General features: G+C 44.6%; 1 protein-coding gene across 6 annotated transcripts in view; it reads left to right on the top strand.

The window, feature by feature from the left end:
* Positions 1 to 16,876, top strand: part of HYKK (hydroxylysine kinase) — a 33,659-nt gene that overhangs the window by 3,752 nt on the left and 13,031 nt on the right. For all 6 annotated transcript variants that reach the window (XM_023195696.3, XM_023195691.3, XM_023195693.3 and 3 more), the window contains exons 2-3: positions 2,894 to 3,235; positions 4,738 to 4,877. In XM_023195696.3, the coding sequence (XP_023051464.1) occupies positions 2,894 to 3,235; positions 4,738 to 4,877 (482 nt within the window). The remainder of the gene's footprint in view (positions 1 to 2,893; positions 3,236 to 4,737; positions 4,878 to 16,876) is intronic.

Genomic DNA, 16,876 nt, shown 5'->3' on the forward strand with positions numbered 1-16,876 from the left:
TAAGTTTTGACAAATGTAAGCCATGTAACCAAAGCCTAATCAAGATGTAGAACACTTGCCTCTCAGAAAGTTCTCTCATGCCCCTTCCCTGTCAGAAGCAACACATCTTCCACTTTCCAGAAAAGCTAACTGTTCATGAGATTCTTTTTTTTTTTCAATAGAGAAGGGGGTCTCATTATGTTGCCCTGACTAGTTTCGAACTCCTGGCCTTGAGTGATTCTCCCACCTTGGCCTCCCAAAGTTCTGGCTGGGATTACAGGTAGGAGCCACTGTGCCCAGCCCATATGATTGTTTTTGTATAATACTGTATCCCCTGAACAGCAATCAAAACATACCCTAAAATGCAGCTCACCCTCACGATGTTATCAATTATTTACAACTTAGTATGAAAGAAGGATTAGAATAAAACTATTTTGGGAAAACAACATGAGATTGTAACAACCTTAAATATTTGGTTCCTGAAGGATGTTCAGAAGTCCTACATTGTCTTTCATATGTAGCTAGATGCTCAGGAAATATACCAGCTATGAGTAGCAGAGGGTGGAATTACCAAGTGAAAGAAAACAGTCTCCTGCCTCCCCCATGAATCCAAATCATACTTAAAAATTTAAGGCCCAGCGTAGTGCTCATGCCTGTAATCTCAGCACTTTGGGATTACAAAGCTGAGGCAGGCAGATCATTTAGCCCAGAAATTCAAGACCAGCCTGTCCAACATGGTGAAAACCTGTCTCTGCAAAAAATACAAAAAATTAGCCTGATATGGTGGCTTCTGTAGTCCCAGCCACCCAGGAGGCAGAGGTTCACAGGAGGCTGAGGTTCAGGATCACTGAGCTTGGTGGTTGAGCCTGCAGTAAGTTGTAATCACGCTGTTGCACTCCAGCCTGGGTGATAGAGCGAGACCCTGTCTCAAAAAAAAAAAAAAATCAATTCAGGCTGGGTCCAGTGGCTCACCCTGTAATCCCAGCACTTTGGGAGGTGTAAGTGGGAGGATCACTTGGGGCCAGGAGTTTGAGACCAACCTGAGCAACAAAGTGAGACCCCCATCTCTATCTTTAAAAGTAAAACTTCAAATCTATCTTCTCAAGAATGTCTTCCCTTAGGCTGTAGTAATTTCTCTCCCTCTCAGCCTCTGTCACAGTTTTGGCAGATATTAATTTTATAGATCACAAACTCAAATGTAACTTTATTTTTTGCAATTGACCTTAATTTTAATTTTACGCCCCTATTCCTCTCAGCAGTGGAAAACATATTCTTTACAATTTAAGGTAATCTCAGTCACTTCAGTGTTAATTCAGTCATTTCAGGTTAATACTTATAGTTAATACAGGGTTTTCTTTGGCTCTCTGGCCTTATCTCCTCTAGTGACTCACACAATACTTAGCTCATCAGTCTATGTTTTTCTATTTGAAATATGCATAATAAATTAAATAATGATCCTTATAATTTAGCAAAACTGTGACTATAAAAGATCACTGTATTTGAATTTATTGTTAAACCTAAGATGGTAGGAATATAGTCAAAAGGACATAATCATGGATTAGAAGTCTAGAGAGCTGAATTCTTTTTTTTTTTTTTTTGAGATGGAGTCTCGCCCTGTTGCCCAGGCTGGAGTGTAGTGGTGCGATCTTGGCTCACTGTGGACTCAACCTCCCGCATTCAAGTGATTCTCCTGCCTCAGCCTCCTGAGTAGTTGGGATTACAGGTGCCCACCACGATGCCTGGCTGATTTTTGTGCTATTAGTAGAGATGGCGTTTCACCATGTTGGCCAGGCTGGTCTTGAACTCCTGAGCTCAGGTGATCTGCCTGCCTCTGCCTCCCAAAGTGCTGGGATTACAGGCTTCAGCCACCAGGTCCAGCCCGAGAGCTGAATTCTTACTATGACTTAATATGTAACTTTGGGCAAGTCACTTAACCTTTCAGAACCAAAATTTCCCCTATAAAATTAATGAGGGAGGAGGAGGGATTGGACGAGGTGATACCAAGGTGCTTTCCTGATCTGTGTTTGGGAGGTAAATTTAAAAATAATTTGTCCTGGCCGGGCGCGGTGGCTCAAGCCTGTAATCCCAGCACTTTGGGAGGCCGAGACAGGCGGATCACGAGGTCAGGAGATCGAGACCATCCTGGCTAACCTGGTGAAACCCCGTCTCTACTAAAAAATACAAAAACTAGCCGGGCGAGGTGGCGGGCGCCTGTAGTCCCAGCTACTCGGGAGGCTGAGGCAGGAGAATGGCGTAAACCCGGGAGGCGGAGCTTGCAGTGAGCTGAGATCCGGCCACTGGACTCCAGCCTGGGAGACAGCGAGACTCCGCCTCAAAAAAACAAAAACAAAAACAAAAATAAATAAAAGTAAAAAAAATAATAATTTGTCCTATAAGAATTTGTTTGCACTTGTCAAAATATCTACTTCTTGATCTTATTCACTGATTTGATTTTTTTTTTTTTTTTTTTTTTTTTGAGAAGGAGGGTCTCTCTTTTTCCCCCGCGGGTGTGCAGTGGCCGGATCTCAGCTCACTGCGAGCTCCGCCTCCCGGGTTCCCGCCATTCTCCTGCCTCAGCCTCCCGAGGAGCTGGGACTACAGGCGCCCGCCACCTCGCCCGGCTAGTTTTTCGTATTTTTTTTAGTAGAGATGGGGTTTCACCGTGTTAGCCAGGATGGTCTCGATCTCCTGACCTCGTGATCCGCCCGTCTCGGCCTCCCAAAGTGCTGGGATTACAGGCTTGAGCCACCGCGCCCGGCCTGATTTGATATTTTTTAACTTTATGAGTAAAACTTAACAATCAAAAGAAGTACAGAATCAATAAAAACATTATTGGTCTGTCTTGAGAAACATCATTTGAATAAATATATTCATCCTGTGTCCCCTTTCTGTTTGCTACTTTTTGTTCCCCTAGACATAATGTCAAGTGGAAATGATCAGCAGTCAGAGGCTCTTAGCAAACCCACTTTCAGTGAAGAACAGGCCTCTGCATTAGTGGAGTCAGTGTTTGGGTTGAAAGTTTCCAAGGTCCAGCCACTTCCTAGCTATGATGACCAAAACTTTCATGTCTACGTTTCAAAAAACAAAGATGGCCCAACTGAATATGTCCTCAAAATAAGCAACACCAAGGCTAGCAAAAATCCAGACCGGATTGAAGTGCAGAATGACATCATCATGTTTTTGAAAGCAGCTGGATTTCCAACATCCTCTGTGTGTCGCGCTAAAGGAGACAACACAGCTTCTCTCGTGTCTGTAGGTAAGAGATGACCAACTTGCTGACCCATTACCTATCCAGACACATCACTGCCTTTTGACCACAAGTAGAACTATGAAGGGCAAGTTCATAATTCCAAGTGTAGATGTGGCTGTTATTTTTTTAGCAACCTCAATAGTACACCCTTAGAGGTGGTTATTTTTTCAGTGTTGGGAGAAACCACAGCATCATCAAAGTGGTGATTGGTCCTCTGATTGAGTAGTGGTTAGAGCCCAATGTGGTATAAGTTTTCTGTTTAGAAAGGCCCTGACAGATAGTAACTAAGGGAACTTGTGAAAATCAGGGGAACATTTTTTGTTTGTTTGTTTGTTTTGTTGGTGGTGGTTTGGGGTTGTTATTTTTATTTGTTTGTTGTTTTTTGAGACGGTCTCACTCTATCACCCAGACTGGAGTACAGTGGCGCAGTCACAGCTCACTGCAGCCTTGACCTCCTGGGCTCAGGTGATCCTCCCGCTTCAGCCTGCTAAGTAGCTGGGACTACAGGCACGCGTCACCACGCCCAGCTAATTTTGTAGTGTTTTTGTAAAGGCAGGGTTTTGCCATGTTGCCCAGGCTGGTCTTGAACTCCTGGCCTCAAGTGATCTGCTTGCATTGGCTTCCCAAAGTGCTGGGATTACAGGCATGAGTCACCATACCTGGCCTGTTTTTTTTTTTTAAACCAGAAAAATAATAAAATATTTTTATTAGAGAAGCTATAAATTCTGGTGCTGCAGTATGGTAGAAAGAATACTGGAAATCAGGAATTTTAGATTTTAGCTTTGTCATTACTGTGTATGTAACCTTGGACACATAGACCACTTAAATCCCTAAGACCACCAGTCCTCATCTGTGAGACAGTCCTTTTCACCTCAAAATACTAAAATGCCAAGAATGGACCTAATTCAGCTCTTTAAGCAGCGGGCTAAAACCAATTTCTTCAAGTTTTTTTAAAGGTTTGAAATCTTGATTGTCTTTTTCTCTCTTAATTGTTCACCATTCTTTCTTAATTTGCATTGCTACAAATACCTGAGACCCATTGTTCCCTGAGACAGTTATTGTCCTGTGTTGCAAACACAGGCTGTCCTGCAAGAAGCCTGATTCTGGAAGTCATTTATTGGTACCTCACTCCCTTCAACTGTGAACTTATAAAAGAGTATGTGTTGTTGCTTTCATTTACCACAGTAGGTAATTTCTGTGTAGAGCTAAGGCCAGCAGCGTTAGGGCTATAATTTTGTTGCTATGTAAATGGCCAGTTCCAGTGTTCTTAAGGTTTGTGTATTCTACCTTCTTGCTTCATCTGCTCAACTCTGCCTCATAGAATCCTGCTGAGCTGTTTTAGATTAGCACATTTTTGTTGTTGTTCTGTAATTTCTGTTCTTTTCAATAATACTTGCAAAGGCAGAATAGCTTCTAATTCTATTATATCTAAATATCTATCTATATCTATCTGTCTCTCAATATATATATTTAAAATAGTCAAAGGATATTTTATTCCATCCATTTAGATAGTGGCTCTGAAATCAAAAGCTACTTGGTGAGGCTGCTGACTTACCTCCCAGGAAGACCCATAGCTGAGATTCCCATCAGCCCCCAGCTATTGTATGAAATTGGAAAGCTAGCTGCCAAATTGGATAAGACACTGCAGGTAAGATATGGGGCTTTATTTTATTCTAAGGGATGTTTGTTTGTTGTTTTATTTTAAAAATAAACTAAGAATCAGATTCTCTTTTTATGTATGGTGCACCTAAGCTATGTTATGAAGGGAATGGAGTGCTAGAGTGCATACATTTTATGACAGTAAGGCTAACTTCTGCCAAACTCTTACTGGTGTAGTCCGGGTGTGGTGGTCCACGCCTGTAATCCCAGCACTTTGGGAGGCTGAGGCAGAGGGATCTAACTTGAGGCCAGGAGTTTGAGACCAGCCTGGCCAAAATAGTAAAACCCTGCCTCTTCTAAAAAATACAAAAATTTAGGGCATGGTGGCATGTGCTTGTAGTCTCAGCTACTTGGGAGACTGAGGCAGGAGAATTGCTTGAGCCAGGAGGTGGAGGTTGCAGTGAGCCGAGATCACACCACTACTCCAGCCTGGGCGACAGAGCAACACTGTCTCCAAAAATTTTTTTTAATTTTTTTTTTTTTTTTTTTGAGATGGAGTCTCACTTTGTCACCCAGGCTGGAGTGCAGTGGCCGGATCTCAGCTCACTGCAAGCTCCACCTCCCGGGTTTACGCCATTCTCCCGCCTCAGCCTCCCGAGTAGCTGGGACTACAGGCGCCCACCACCTCGCCCAGCTATTTTTTTTTTGTATTTTTTAGTAGAGAGGGGGTTTCACTGCGTTAGCCGGGATGGTCTGGATCTCCTGACCTCGTGATCCGCCCGTCTCGGCCTCCCAAAGTGCTGGGATTACAGGCTTGAGCCACCGCGCCCGGGCAATTTCTTTACATTAAAAAAATAAATAAATCTTACTGGTGTATTGGAAAGATTACCTAAATTTTTAGAAATTCATGATATTCTTCATGCCGCTCACTGAAAACAATCAATATTCACAAATGCAAACCTGAAGATTTCATCCAGTCACAGTATAATCAGCTGGAGCTCCGTGTGAAGCAATAGCTAGGTTGCAAATGGATTAATAATGTATGTTAAGGATGTTTTTGCCCTATAAAAACAATATAATGTATGACAGGTGCCTTTTAGACTCACCTATAAAACATCTTCATTTATTCAATATTGACTGAGTACCTTTTATATTAAAAAAATCACAAGACAAAGGAAATATATTTACTATTTATTAAGTAGAAATGGATCATCATAAAATAAAGGTCTTCATTGTCCTCCTCACTTTGAGTGGGCTGAGGAGAAGGAGGAAGAGATGGGGTTGGTCTTTTTTTTTTTTGAGACAGGGTCTCACTCTGTCTCCCAGACTGGAGTGCAATGGTACCGTCACAGCTTAACGCAGCCTCAACTTCCCAGGCTCAAGCAGCCCTCCCATCTCAGCCTCCCGGGTAGCTGGGACTACGGGAGTGTGCCACCACACCCATCTAATTTATTTTTGTATTTTTTGTAGAGATGGGGTTTAGCCATGTTGTCCAGACTGGTCTCAAACTCCTGAGCTCAAGCAATCTTCCCGCCTCTGCCTCCCAAAGTGCTGGGACGACAGGCGTGAGCTACCCCACGCCTCGCCAGGGGGTTGGTCTTAGTATTAGGCCATTCTTGCACTGCTATAAAGAAATACCTGAGACTGGGTAATTTATACAGAAAAGAGGTTTAGGCCAGGTGCGGTGACTCATGCCTGTAATCCCTTCACTTTGGGAGGCCAAAGCAGGAGGATCACTTGAGGCTAGGAGTTTGGGAGCAGCCTAGGCAACATGGTGAAACTTTGTCTCTACTAAAAATACAAAAAATTATCCTGGCGTGGTAGTGCATGCTTATAGTCCCAGCTACTTGGGAGGCTGAGGTGGGAGGATCACCTGAGCCCAAGAGGTTGAGGCTGCAGTGAGTTGTTATCACACCACTGCACTCCAGCCTGGGTGACAGAGCAAGACCTTGTCTCAAAAAAAAAAAAGAAAAAAGAAAGAAAGAAAGACATTGCTCCACTTCTTGCTTGCATTTTTTCTTTTCTTATATTTTTTGAGACAGAGTTTCTGTCTGTCACCCAGGCTGGAGTGCAGTGCTGTGACCTCTGCCTCCCAGCCCATTGCTTACATTATTTCTGACAGGAAATCTGCCATCAGATTGTTCCTCTGAATGTAATGTGTCTCTTGTATGTATGTGGCTGCTTTTAAGACTTTCTCTTGAGGCCCGTCGGGTTGGCTCACACCTGTAATCCCAGCACTTTGGGAGGCTGAGGCAGGCGGATAACTTGAGGTCAGAAGTTCAAGACCAGCCTGGCCCACATGGCAAAACCCCATCTCTACTAAAAATACAAAAATTAGCTGGGCATGGTGGTGCATGCCTATAATCCCAGCTGCTTTGCAGACTGAGGCAGGAGAATTACTTGAACCCAGGAGGTGGAGGTTGCAGCGAGCCAAGATTGTACCACTGCATTCCAATCTGGGTGACAGAGCAAGACTCCATCTTAAAAAAAAAAAAAATTCTCTTTATCTCCAGTTTTGAGCAGTTTGATTAAGGTGTGACTTTGTATAGTTTTCCTCGAGTTTCTTATGCTTGCCATCCACTGGGATTCCTTGAGTGGATGTAGTGAAATTACTTGGAAGCAGTTTGATCCTTTTGGGTCATGCTTTTACTACTTGATAGATGGGACCAAGGATCAATTTACTACTGATCAGAATCCTTCAGTGTCCTGTGAACTGTGAGGTTTTCCAGTGTGGACGGTAGGAACAGGCACTCTTCCTGGCCCTGTGCGTGCCAGGTACTCTTTCCTCTAATCCCTTCAGGTAGCTCTTTTCCCAGTTTTGAGTAGTTTCCTCACATTTACACATGGGTCATACACCAATCTGCTAAATTCTCAAGGGGAACATAATGCAGATCCCTGGAGTGCTCTCTCTCTGCAGCTCTCCCATTCCTGGTCATCTGTCCTGCAAACTCAAACTACCTTGGTCTTCCCGGACTCTCAGCTCTACCTCCTCAACTCAGAGAGTCCTCTGGGCTCCATCTGGGTCTTCCCTCTCTGCACCGCATCCTCTCTCAAGGCAGTGAGCTGGGGCAAACTACCCTTGTGTGTTTTATTTTTTATTTTTTTTGAGACAGGGTCTCACTCCGTCACCCAGACTAGAGTGCAGTGGCACGATCTCAGCTCATCGCAGCCTCTGCCTCCCAGGCTCAAGGGATTCTCCTGCCTCAGCCTCCTGAGTAGCTGCCACCACTGCCCAGCTAATTTTTTGGTATTGTTAGTAGAGACAGGGTTTCACTATGTTGGCCAGGCTGGTCTTGAACTCCTGACCTCAAATGATCCACCTGCCTCGGCTTCCGAAAGTGCTGGGATTATAGGCGTGAGCCACCACACCTGGGACCCTTATTTGTTTTCATTCTCTCAGGGATCACTGTTTTTCATTACCTAATGTCTAATAACTTGAAAACCAGTGTTTAATGTATTTTGTCCACTGTTTTTGATTTTTCTGGCAGGAGGGTAAACCCCCTCTTGGCCAAAAACTCAAGACCAGGCCGGGGGCAGTAGCTTACACCTGTAATCCCAGCACTTTGGGAGGCGAAGGCGAGTGGATCACCTGAGGTCAGGAGTTCAAGACCAGCTGGCCAACATGGTGAAACCCCATCTACTAAAAATATAAAAATTAGCCGGGTGTGGTGGTGGGTGCCTGTAATCCCAGCTACTCAGGAGGCTGAGACAGGAGAATCACTTGAACCCAGGAGGCAGAGGCTGCAGTGAGCCAAGATCACACCACTGCACTCCATCCTGGGTAAGACAGAGCAAGACTCTTTATAAAAAAAATAAAAACTGAAGCCCCTGCAGTGTAAGTAGTATTCATTTATCCTTAGATTGTCAAATAGAAATATTGTAACCTTTTTTTCTGATTAAAAATCCTTGTGTGGTCTGTTGTTTAAAGAAAACCAGATAAAAATACAAAGAAAAATTAAGTTACCGGTAATTCCATCATCCAGAGATGACATTCTCTGAACCATTTATTCCATGTGCCACACTATTGCACAGCCCCAGGGGCATACTTGGTGCTCAGCATATGTTTATAAACCCACAGACCTTTTTCTGTACTTACAATAATCACCATTTTATATTGCACTCTATTCATCTATTCAACACATATTTATTGAGCTTCTACAAGGGTTTGGGTGGTAAACATATTAAACATTTCACTTGAAATAGTTTTCAATTAAGTTTGAGCAAATTCATTTGTGGACTTTCGTTAAAATGTTCATTTGTTCAGAATAATATAATTTGGATTTAAATAGCCCGTTCTAATTAATTTATTTTTAGGAAATTTTCTTCACATATTAATTTTATTTAGAAAACCTTTGAACTGGGCCAGGTGCGGTGGCTCACGCCTATAATCCCAGCACTTTGGGAGGCCAAGGTGGGTGGATCACTTGCGGTCAGGAGTTTCAGACCAGCCTGGCCAACATAATGAAACCCCGTCTCTACTAAAAATACAAAAATTATCCGGGCATGGTGGCAGGTACCTGTAGTCCCAGCTACTTGGGAGGCTAAGGTAAAGAGAATCACTTGAACCCAGGAGGCGGGGGTTGCAGTGAGGCAAGATAACACCACTGCACACCAGCCTGGTTGAAAGAGTGAGACAACGTCTCAAAAAAAAAAAAAAAAAACCCAAAACAAAAACCTTTGAACTGATTGTAGTGCTCAGTAAAGTCTGTCTACCTTCCTCAGACTTAAACCTACTATTGAGCTGTTTAAATGACTGTCTGTTACATAATAGCTTTCCTTTACCAGTAACCTTTCCTTCTGCCCTATCTGTGGGCTTCATTCATTTGACTATGGCCATTGAACTTTCAACTTTTCCTTCTATATTCTGAAAAAGTAATACAGTTTCAGAGGGAAATAGCACCACATCATTGCTGACAGTGAGTCAATTCTGCTGTGCATTTAGCCACCTACTGCTCTGCTGTGCAACTTACTTTAAGTTGTCTTACAGAGGACAATGGAGCTCTAGAGGGAACCAAGCCTTCTTCATTTGGCATTACATGCATCTTATCATGCATTATTCCTGTTGCTCATTCCCTCACCCAGTCTTACCCCATGCCTTTGCAGGAGCTAAGTTCTTAGTTTTTCTGTAAGTATAAGAACTGTAGGCCGTGCGTGGTGGCTCAAGCCTGTAACCCCAGCACTTTCGGAGGCCGAGACGGGCGGATCACGAGGTCAGGAGATCGAGACCATCCTGGCTAACATGGTGAAACCCCGTCTCTACTAAAAAAAATACAAAAAGCTAGCCGGGCGAGGTGGCGGGCGTCTGTAGTCCCAGCTACGGGAGGCTGAGGCAGGAGAATGGCGTAAACCCAGGAGGCGCAGCTTGCAGTGAGCTGAGATCCGGCCACTGCACTCCAGCCTGGGCGACAGAGCGAGACTCCGTCTCAAAAAAAAAAAAAAAAAAAAAGAACTGTAGAGTCTATGAAAGATAATAGATACAAGTGTGGTATTTTAGTCATGTAGGCATGGCCGAGGCTGGTGGCTGCTCTGCTGGGGACATGGTTGGGCCATTGAAGCTTCCCGCAGTTGGTCAGGTAGGCCTGTGGGATCCAAAGAAGGTAGGAGTTCTGGGGATTGTAGGGGCCAGAAGTGAGGAGTTAACAAGTGAAGGGACCAAATAGTACTGGAATTTGGTTGCCATTTGGTCCACAGATGGGCTGGAAGTCAATCTCAGGAGATTTCATTAACTATAAGAAAGAAGAAAATATAGGACAGGCTTATGAGTATGACTGTGGTAAAAGCTTTGTACTAGAGAATACAATATGCATGGGAAATGGGAGCTGAGGTGTGGGGTAGAGAATGAGGGAGTTATTCGATTGGTGCAAAAGTAATTGTGGTTTTGCCATTACTTTTGATTGCAACACTGCAGTTACTTTTGCACCAGCCTAATAACAAGAGGAGGGCTAAGATAGGCTAATAAAGAGTGCTGATTAAATTGTCAAGAATTCAGGTTGGTGTAGCAAGGAACCAAGTGGATAGAAAAGCCAGAGAAGTCAGGCAGATCAAGGACAACACTGATTTTAACAAACATGTATTGAGCACCTATATGTATGAAGTTTTCATTTCATGTCTTAGTGAATCCACAGTTGATTGTAAAGCTGGTAATTGATAGCTTGATTTTGCTATCTAAGGAAACTAATATCTGGGATATTAAGTGGCAGAACCAGTTGAAACCTAGATCTGTCTGACTCAACCCCAGGATTCTTCCCAGTACCCCATACTAGAGAAGTTCCACGGCTGTGTGGGACAATCGTGCCATCATTTCAGAAGCTGACTCAGAGCCTTCCTTGAGTAGACTGTCGCTCCACTGGAAACCCAACTAGAATATTTTATTTCACTTTTCTTCTTCTTCTTTTTTCCTCTTCCTTCCTCTTCCTTCCTCCTCCTCCTCTTCCTCTTCCTGCTCCTCTTCCTCTTCCTCCTCTTCTTCCTCTTCCTCTTTCTCTTTTTACTCTTCCTCCTCTCCTTCTCCTCCTTCTCATTCTCCTCCTCCTCCTCTCTCCTCCTCTTCCTCCTCCTCTTCTTTCTTCTTTCTTCTTCTTCAGATGAGATCTCACTGTGTTGCCCAGGGTAGTCTTGAACTCCTGAGCTCAAGTGATCCTCTCACCGCAGCCTCCCAACTAGTTGGGATTATAGACATGAGCCATGATGCCCAGCTATTTTACTTTCTTTAAAAATAATAAATATGCACAGTATAAAATTTCAAACAGTACTGAAAGGTATAAAATGAAAATTTTTTTTCTCTCCACCATCATCTCCATTCCTCCATAATCCCAGTCTCCAAAAGTAACAGCTCCTAACAGTGTTTTTTCAGTGCTTACTATGCAATGTCTTTGTGATCGCAATTGGCATTTAACACACAGGATGTTAAATGTACAAAAGAGAAGATTCTGGTTCGAGACCAGCCTGGCCAACATAGGGAAACCCCATCTCTACTAAAAAAACTTTTTTTAAGTTAGCTGCCTGTAATCCCAGCTATTGTGGAGGCTGAGGCAGGAGAATTGTTTGAGCCTGGGAGATGGAGGTTGCAGTGAACTGAGATCGTGCCATTGCCCTCCAGCCTGGGTGATAGAGTGAGACTCCATCTCAAAAAAAAAAAGAGAAGCTCCAAAGCCAGGTGGGGTGGCTCACACCTGTAATCTCAGCACTTCGGGAGGCCAAGGTGGGTGAATCACTTGAGCCCAGGAGTTCGAGACCAGCCTGGCCAACATGATAAAACCCTGTCTCTACTAAAAATACTAAAAAATTAACTGGGCATGGTGACACATGCTTGTAATTTCAGCTACTTGGGAGGCTGAGGCATGAGAATCAGTTGAACCTTGGTGGCAAAGGTTGCAATGAGCTGAGATTGTACAACTGGACTCCAGCCTGGGCAACAGAGTGAGACTCTGTCTCAGATTAAACAAAAAAAAAAAAAAAAAGAAAGGAGAGAGAGCAGGAGTGCTGTCCTCAAAAACCTGGAGAACTAATCCTGTTCCAGATGGTCTCAGAGGTCATAGTTGGAACCAGTGGCATGGATACTATTAGAGAGGCAGAGGCAGATTTTAACTGCACAAAAGGAAGAACACAAAGCCATCTCAATAAGGGTAAAAAGTACATACCATGGGAAGTGTGTTAGTCCATTCTCGAATTGTTATAAAGAAATACATGAGACTGGGTAATCTATAAAGAAAATAGGTTTAATTGGCTCATGCTTCTTCAGGCTATACAGGAAGCATAGTGGCTTCTGCTTCTGAGGAGGCCTCAAGAAGCTTCTAATCATGGCAGAAGGCAAAGTGGGATCAGGTGTCTTAAATGGCAGGGGCAGGAGCAAGAGAGAGCAAGGCGGGGGTGTGCATACCTTTAAACAACAGATTTCATGAGAATGCACTCACTGTCATGAGAGCAGCCTTAAGAGGATGGTGCTAAACATTCATGAGAAACCACCCCCATGATCCAATCACCTACCAGGCCCCACCTCCAATATTGGGGATTACAGTTTGGCATGAGATTTAGTAAGGACACAGAACCAATCCATTTCATTCTGCCCCTGGCCTCCCAAATGTCATGTCCTTCTCGCAATGCAAAATTCAATCATCCTTTCTCAACAGTTCCCCCAAATTTTAACTCATTCCAGCATTAACTCAAAAGTCCACAGTCCAAAGTCTCACCTAAGACAAAGCAAGTACCTTTCTGCCTATGAGCCTATAACATCAAAAACAAGGTGTTTACTTCTAAGATACAATGGGAGTATAGGCATTGGGTAAACACTCCTATTCTAAAAGGGAGAAATCAGCCAAAAGGAAGGGACTACAGGCCTCATGCAAGTCCAAAACCCAGCAGGGCAGTCATTAAATCTTAAAACTCCAAAATATTCTCCTTTGACTCCATGTCCCACATCCAAAGCACACTGATGCAAGGGGTGGGCTCTCAAGGCCTGGGGCAGCCCCACCCCTGTGGCTGCTCTCAAGGGCTGGTGTTGAGTGCCTGTGGCTTTTCCAGGGGCAGGGTGCAAACTGCTAGTGGATCTACCATTCTGGGGTCTAGAGGATGGTGGCCCTCTTCTCACAGCTTCACTGGGCAGTGCCCCAGTGGGGACTCTGTGTGGGGGCTCCAAGCCCACATTTCTCCTCCACACTGCCCTAGTAGAGGTTCTCCATGAGGGCTCCACCCCTGCAGCAGGTTTCTGCCTGAACATCCAGGCTTTTCCATACATCCTCTGAAATCCAGGCAGAGGTTCCCAAGCCTCAGCTTTTACACTCTGTGCACCCACATGCTTAATACCACTTGGAAGCCACCAAGGCTTCTAGCTTGCACTTTCTGAAGCAGTGGTCCAAGCTGTACCTGTACCATACCCCTTTGATCCATGGCTTGAGCTGGCACAACTGGGATGTGGGGAGCAATATCCTAAGGCTGTGTAGGGCAGCAGGACCCTGGGCCTGACCCACAAAACTATCCTGTCCTCCTAGCCCTCCAGGCCTGTGATGGTAAGGACTGCCACAAGTCTCTGAAATGACTTCAAGAACTTTTCCCCATTGTCTTGGCTATTAGTGCTTGGCTCCTTTTTACGTATGCAAATTTCTGCAGCCTTCTTGAGGTCAGGAGTTCGAGATCAGCCTGGCCAACATGGTAAAACCCTGTCTCTATTAAAAACACAAAAATTAGCTGTGCATGGTGGTGGGTGCCTGTAATCCCAGCTACTGAGGAGGCTTAGGCAGGAGTATTGCTTGAACCTGGGAGGCAGAGATTGCAGTGAGCCAAGATTGTGCCACTGCACTCCAGCCTGGGCAACAGAGAGAGACTGTCTCAAAAACAAACAAACAACAACAGCAACAAAAAAAAACAGATCTCATGAGAACTCTCACTATCACAAGAACAGCACCAAACGATAGTACTAAACCATTCATAAGAAACCACCCCTCGCCGGGCGCGGTGGCTCAAGCCTGTAATCCCAGCACTTTGGGAGGCCGAGACGGGTGGATCACGAGGTCAGGAGATCGAGACCATCCTGGCTAACACGGTGAAACCCCGTCTCTACTAAAAAAAACACAAAAAATTAGCCAGGCAAGGTGGCGGGCACCTGTAGTCCCAGCAACTCGGGAGGCTGAGGCAGGAGAATGGCGTAAACCCGGGAGGCGGAGCTTGCAGTGAGCTGAGATCCGGCCACAGCACTCCAGCCTGGGCTGCAGAGCGAGACTCCGCCTCAAAAAAAAAAAAAAGAAACCACCCCTATGATCCAATCACCTCCCACCAGGTCCCACCTCTGATATTGGGGATTACAGTTTGACATGAGATTTGGTGGGGACACAGATCCAAACCATATCAAGAAGTATTCCAACAGGCTACATGACTATTTAGCAAGAAAATGCTACTGATAAGAGAATCATCAGGGGAAGGTTCTCAAACTCCCTGTCATAGTAGTGAGTATTGAAATCCATTCAGAGAAACTTTTTTTTTTTTTTTTTTTTTTATTTATTTTTTGAGACGGAGTCTCGCTCTGTCGCCCAGGCTGGGGTGCAGTGGCATGATCTCGGCTCACTGCAAGCTCTGCCTCCCAGATTCATGCCATTCTCCTGCCTCAGCTTCCCAAGTAGCTGAGACTACAGGCACCCACCACCATGCCCAGCTAATTGTTTGTATTTTTTAGTAGAGATGGGGTTTCACCGTGTTAGCCAGGATGGTCTTGATCTCCTGACCTCGTGATCTGCCCACCTCAGCCTCCCAAAGTGTTGGGATTACAGGCGTGAGCCACCATGCCTGGCCTAGAGGAACTTTTAAAAGAAATATATTTTTTTAAATTTTATTTTATATATATATATATTTTTTTGAGATGGAGTCTCACTCTGTCACCCAGGCTGGAGTGCAGTGGCGCAATCTTGGCTCACTGCAACCTCCGCCTCCCAGGTTCAAGCTATTCTTCTGCCTCAGCCTCCCAAGCAGTTGGGACTACAGGCACCTACTACCACCATGCCTGGCTAATTCTGTGTATTTTTAGTAGAGATGGGGTTGGCCAGGCTGGTCTCGAACTCCTGACCTCAAATGATCCACCCACCTCGGCCTCCCAAAGTGCTGGAATTACAGACATGAGCCACCATGCCCGGCCAGAATATAATTTTTAAAAACACCAGAATAGGTCACATTTAATGGTCTGAGAATTGTTTACTGGGACTTTTTTCTTTATATGTGTGTGCCTGTATACTGGGGTTATGATGTAAAATATATTTCCTACTGCAAGTCGTGCAAAAAAGTTTGAAATAAACTTCACTGGATGACCATCAAGGCATCTTCCAGCACTCACTCTGTGAAAGAGGTCTGAACTGTGGGTCACAAGATCCAGGTCCTCCCTCAGCCTTATAATTACAAGTTGTTATCCCTCTGTGAACCCCAGTTTCCCCATTCGTGCAATGATAGTGAAAATTATTTACATCTTTAGATAGAGTGGTCAAAGTCTAAAGGCCCTTCCAATTCCAGAATTTTTTTATTCTAAGAACATCCTTTGATTCAGCAAGTATTGCTCAAGCAGTGCCTTCAATGTGCCAGGCACTGTTGTAGGTGTGGGGATACAGGAGTGAACGAAACAGACAAAAAACAGCCCTACCCCTCATGGAGCCTATATTCTAGTGAGAGTAGACAGTAAAATAAGTAAGTGAACTATGACAAATGTTAGCAATAAGTGGTAAGAAGAAAAAATAAGCAGAGATGACAGGTACAAAATATCAGGGAGAGGGTTGAAATTCTAGATGGAGTGGTCAGGACATTCTCACAGAGAAGGTGTTTTTTGAGTAAAGACCTGGTAGAAATGACGGCACTAACCATCTGGTGAAGGGCATCCCCAAAAGGGGAAACAGCAGAAGCAAAAGGCTGTGAGGTGGGAACATGCCTAGCATGTTCCTTGAACAGCAGGGAGGCCAGGGTGGTTGGAGTAGGTGAGCAAAGCCAGTAGAAGATGAAGTCAAAGAGGTTACAAGGGGCATGGGTGAGAACAGAGTTCTTTAGAGCTGCCTCCAATTTCTTTTGTAAGCTGTGGGCAATAATGCCTATCTTTACATAATCATGAGGATCAAGTGAGCTGGGAATGTGCTCCCCAAACTGAGACATCCTGCACAGATACGAAGGGCTTACTATTTTGTGAGTTAAAGTAAATGGGGCAAGTCAATGACCATGAGAGAATGCCACCTGTCTCCCTTAGAGACTCCCTGGCCAGTCTAGAGCAGGTAGTCTACTGAAGCAGCAGATCTCTTGTGATAGTGAGTGAGTTCTCACAAGGTCTGGTTGATTAAAAATATGTAGCACCGGCCAGGCGAGGTGGCTCCTACCTGTAATCCCAGCACTTTGGGAGGCCCAGGCGGGTGGATCACCTGAAGTCAGGAGTTTGAGACCAGCTTGGTCAACATGGTGAAACCCCATCTCTACTAAAAATACAAAAAAAAAAAAAATTAACCAGGCATGGTGGCACATGCCTGTGATCCCAGGTACTTGGGAGGCTGAGGCAGAAGAATCACTTGAACCCAGGAGGTGGAGGTTGCAGTG

This window comes from Piliocolobus tephrosceles, chromosome 6, assembly GCF_002776525.5.
Source record: "Piliocolobus tephrosceles isolate RC106 chromosome 6, ASM277652v3, whole genome shotgun sequence".
NCBI lineage: Eukaryota > Metazoa > Chordata > Mammalia > Primates > Cercopithecidae > Piliocolobus > Piliocolobus tephrosceles.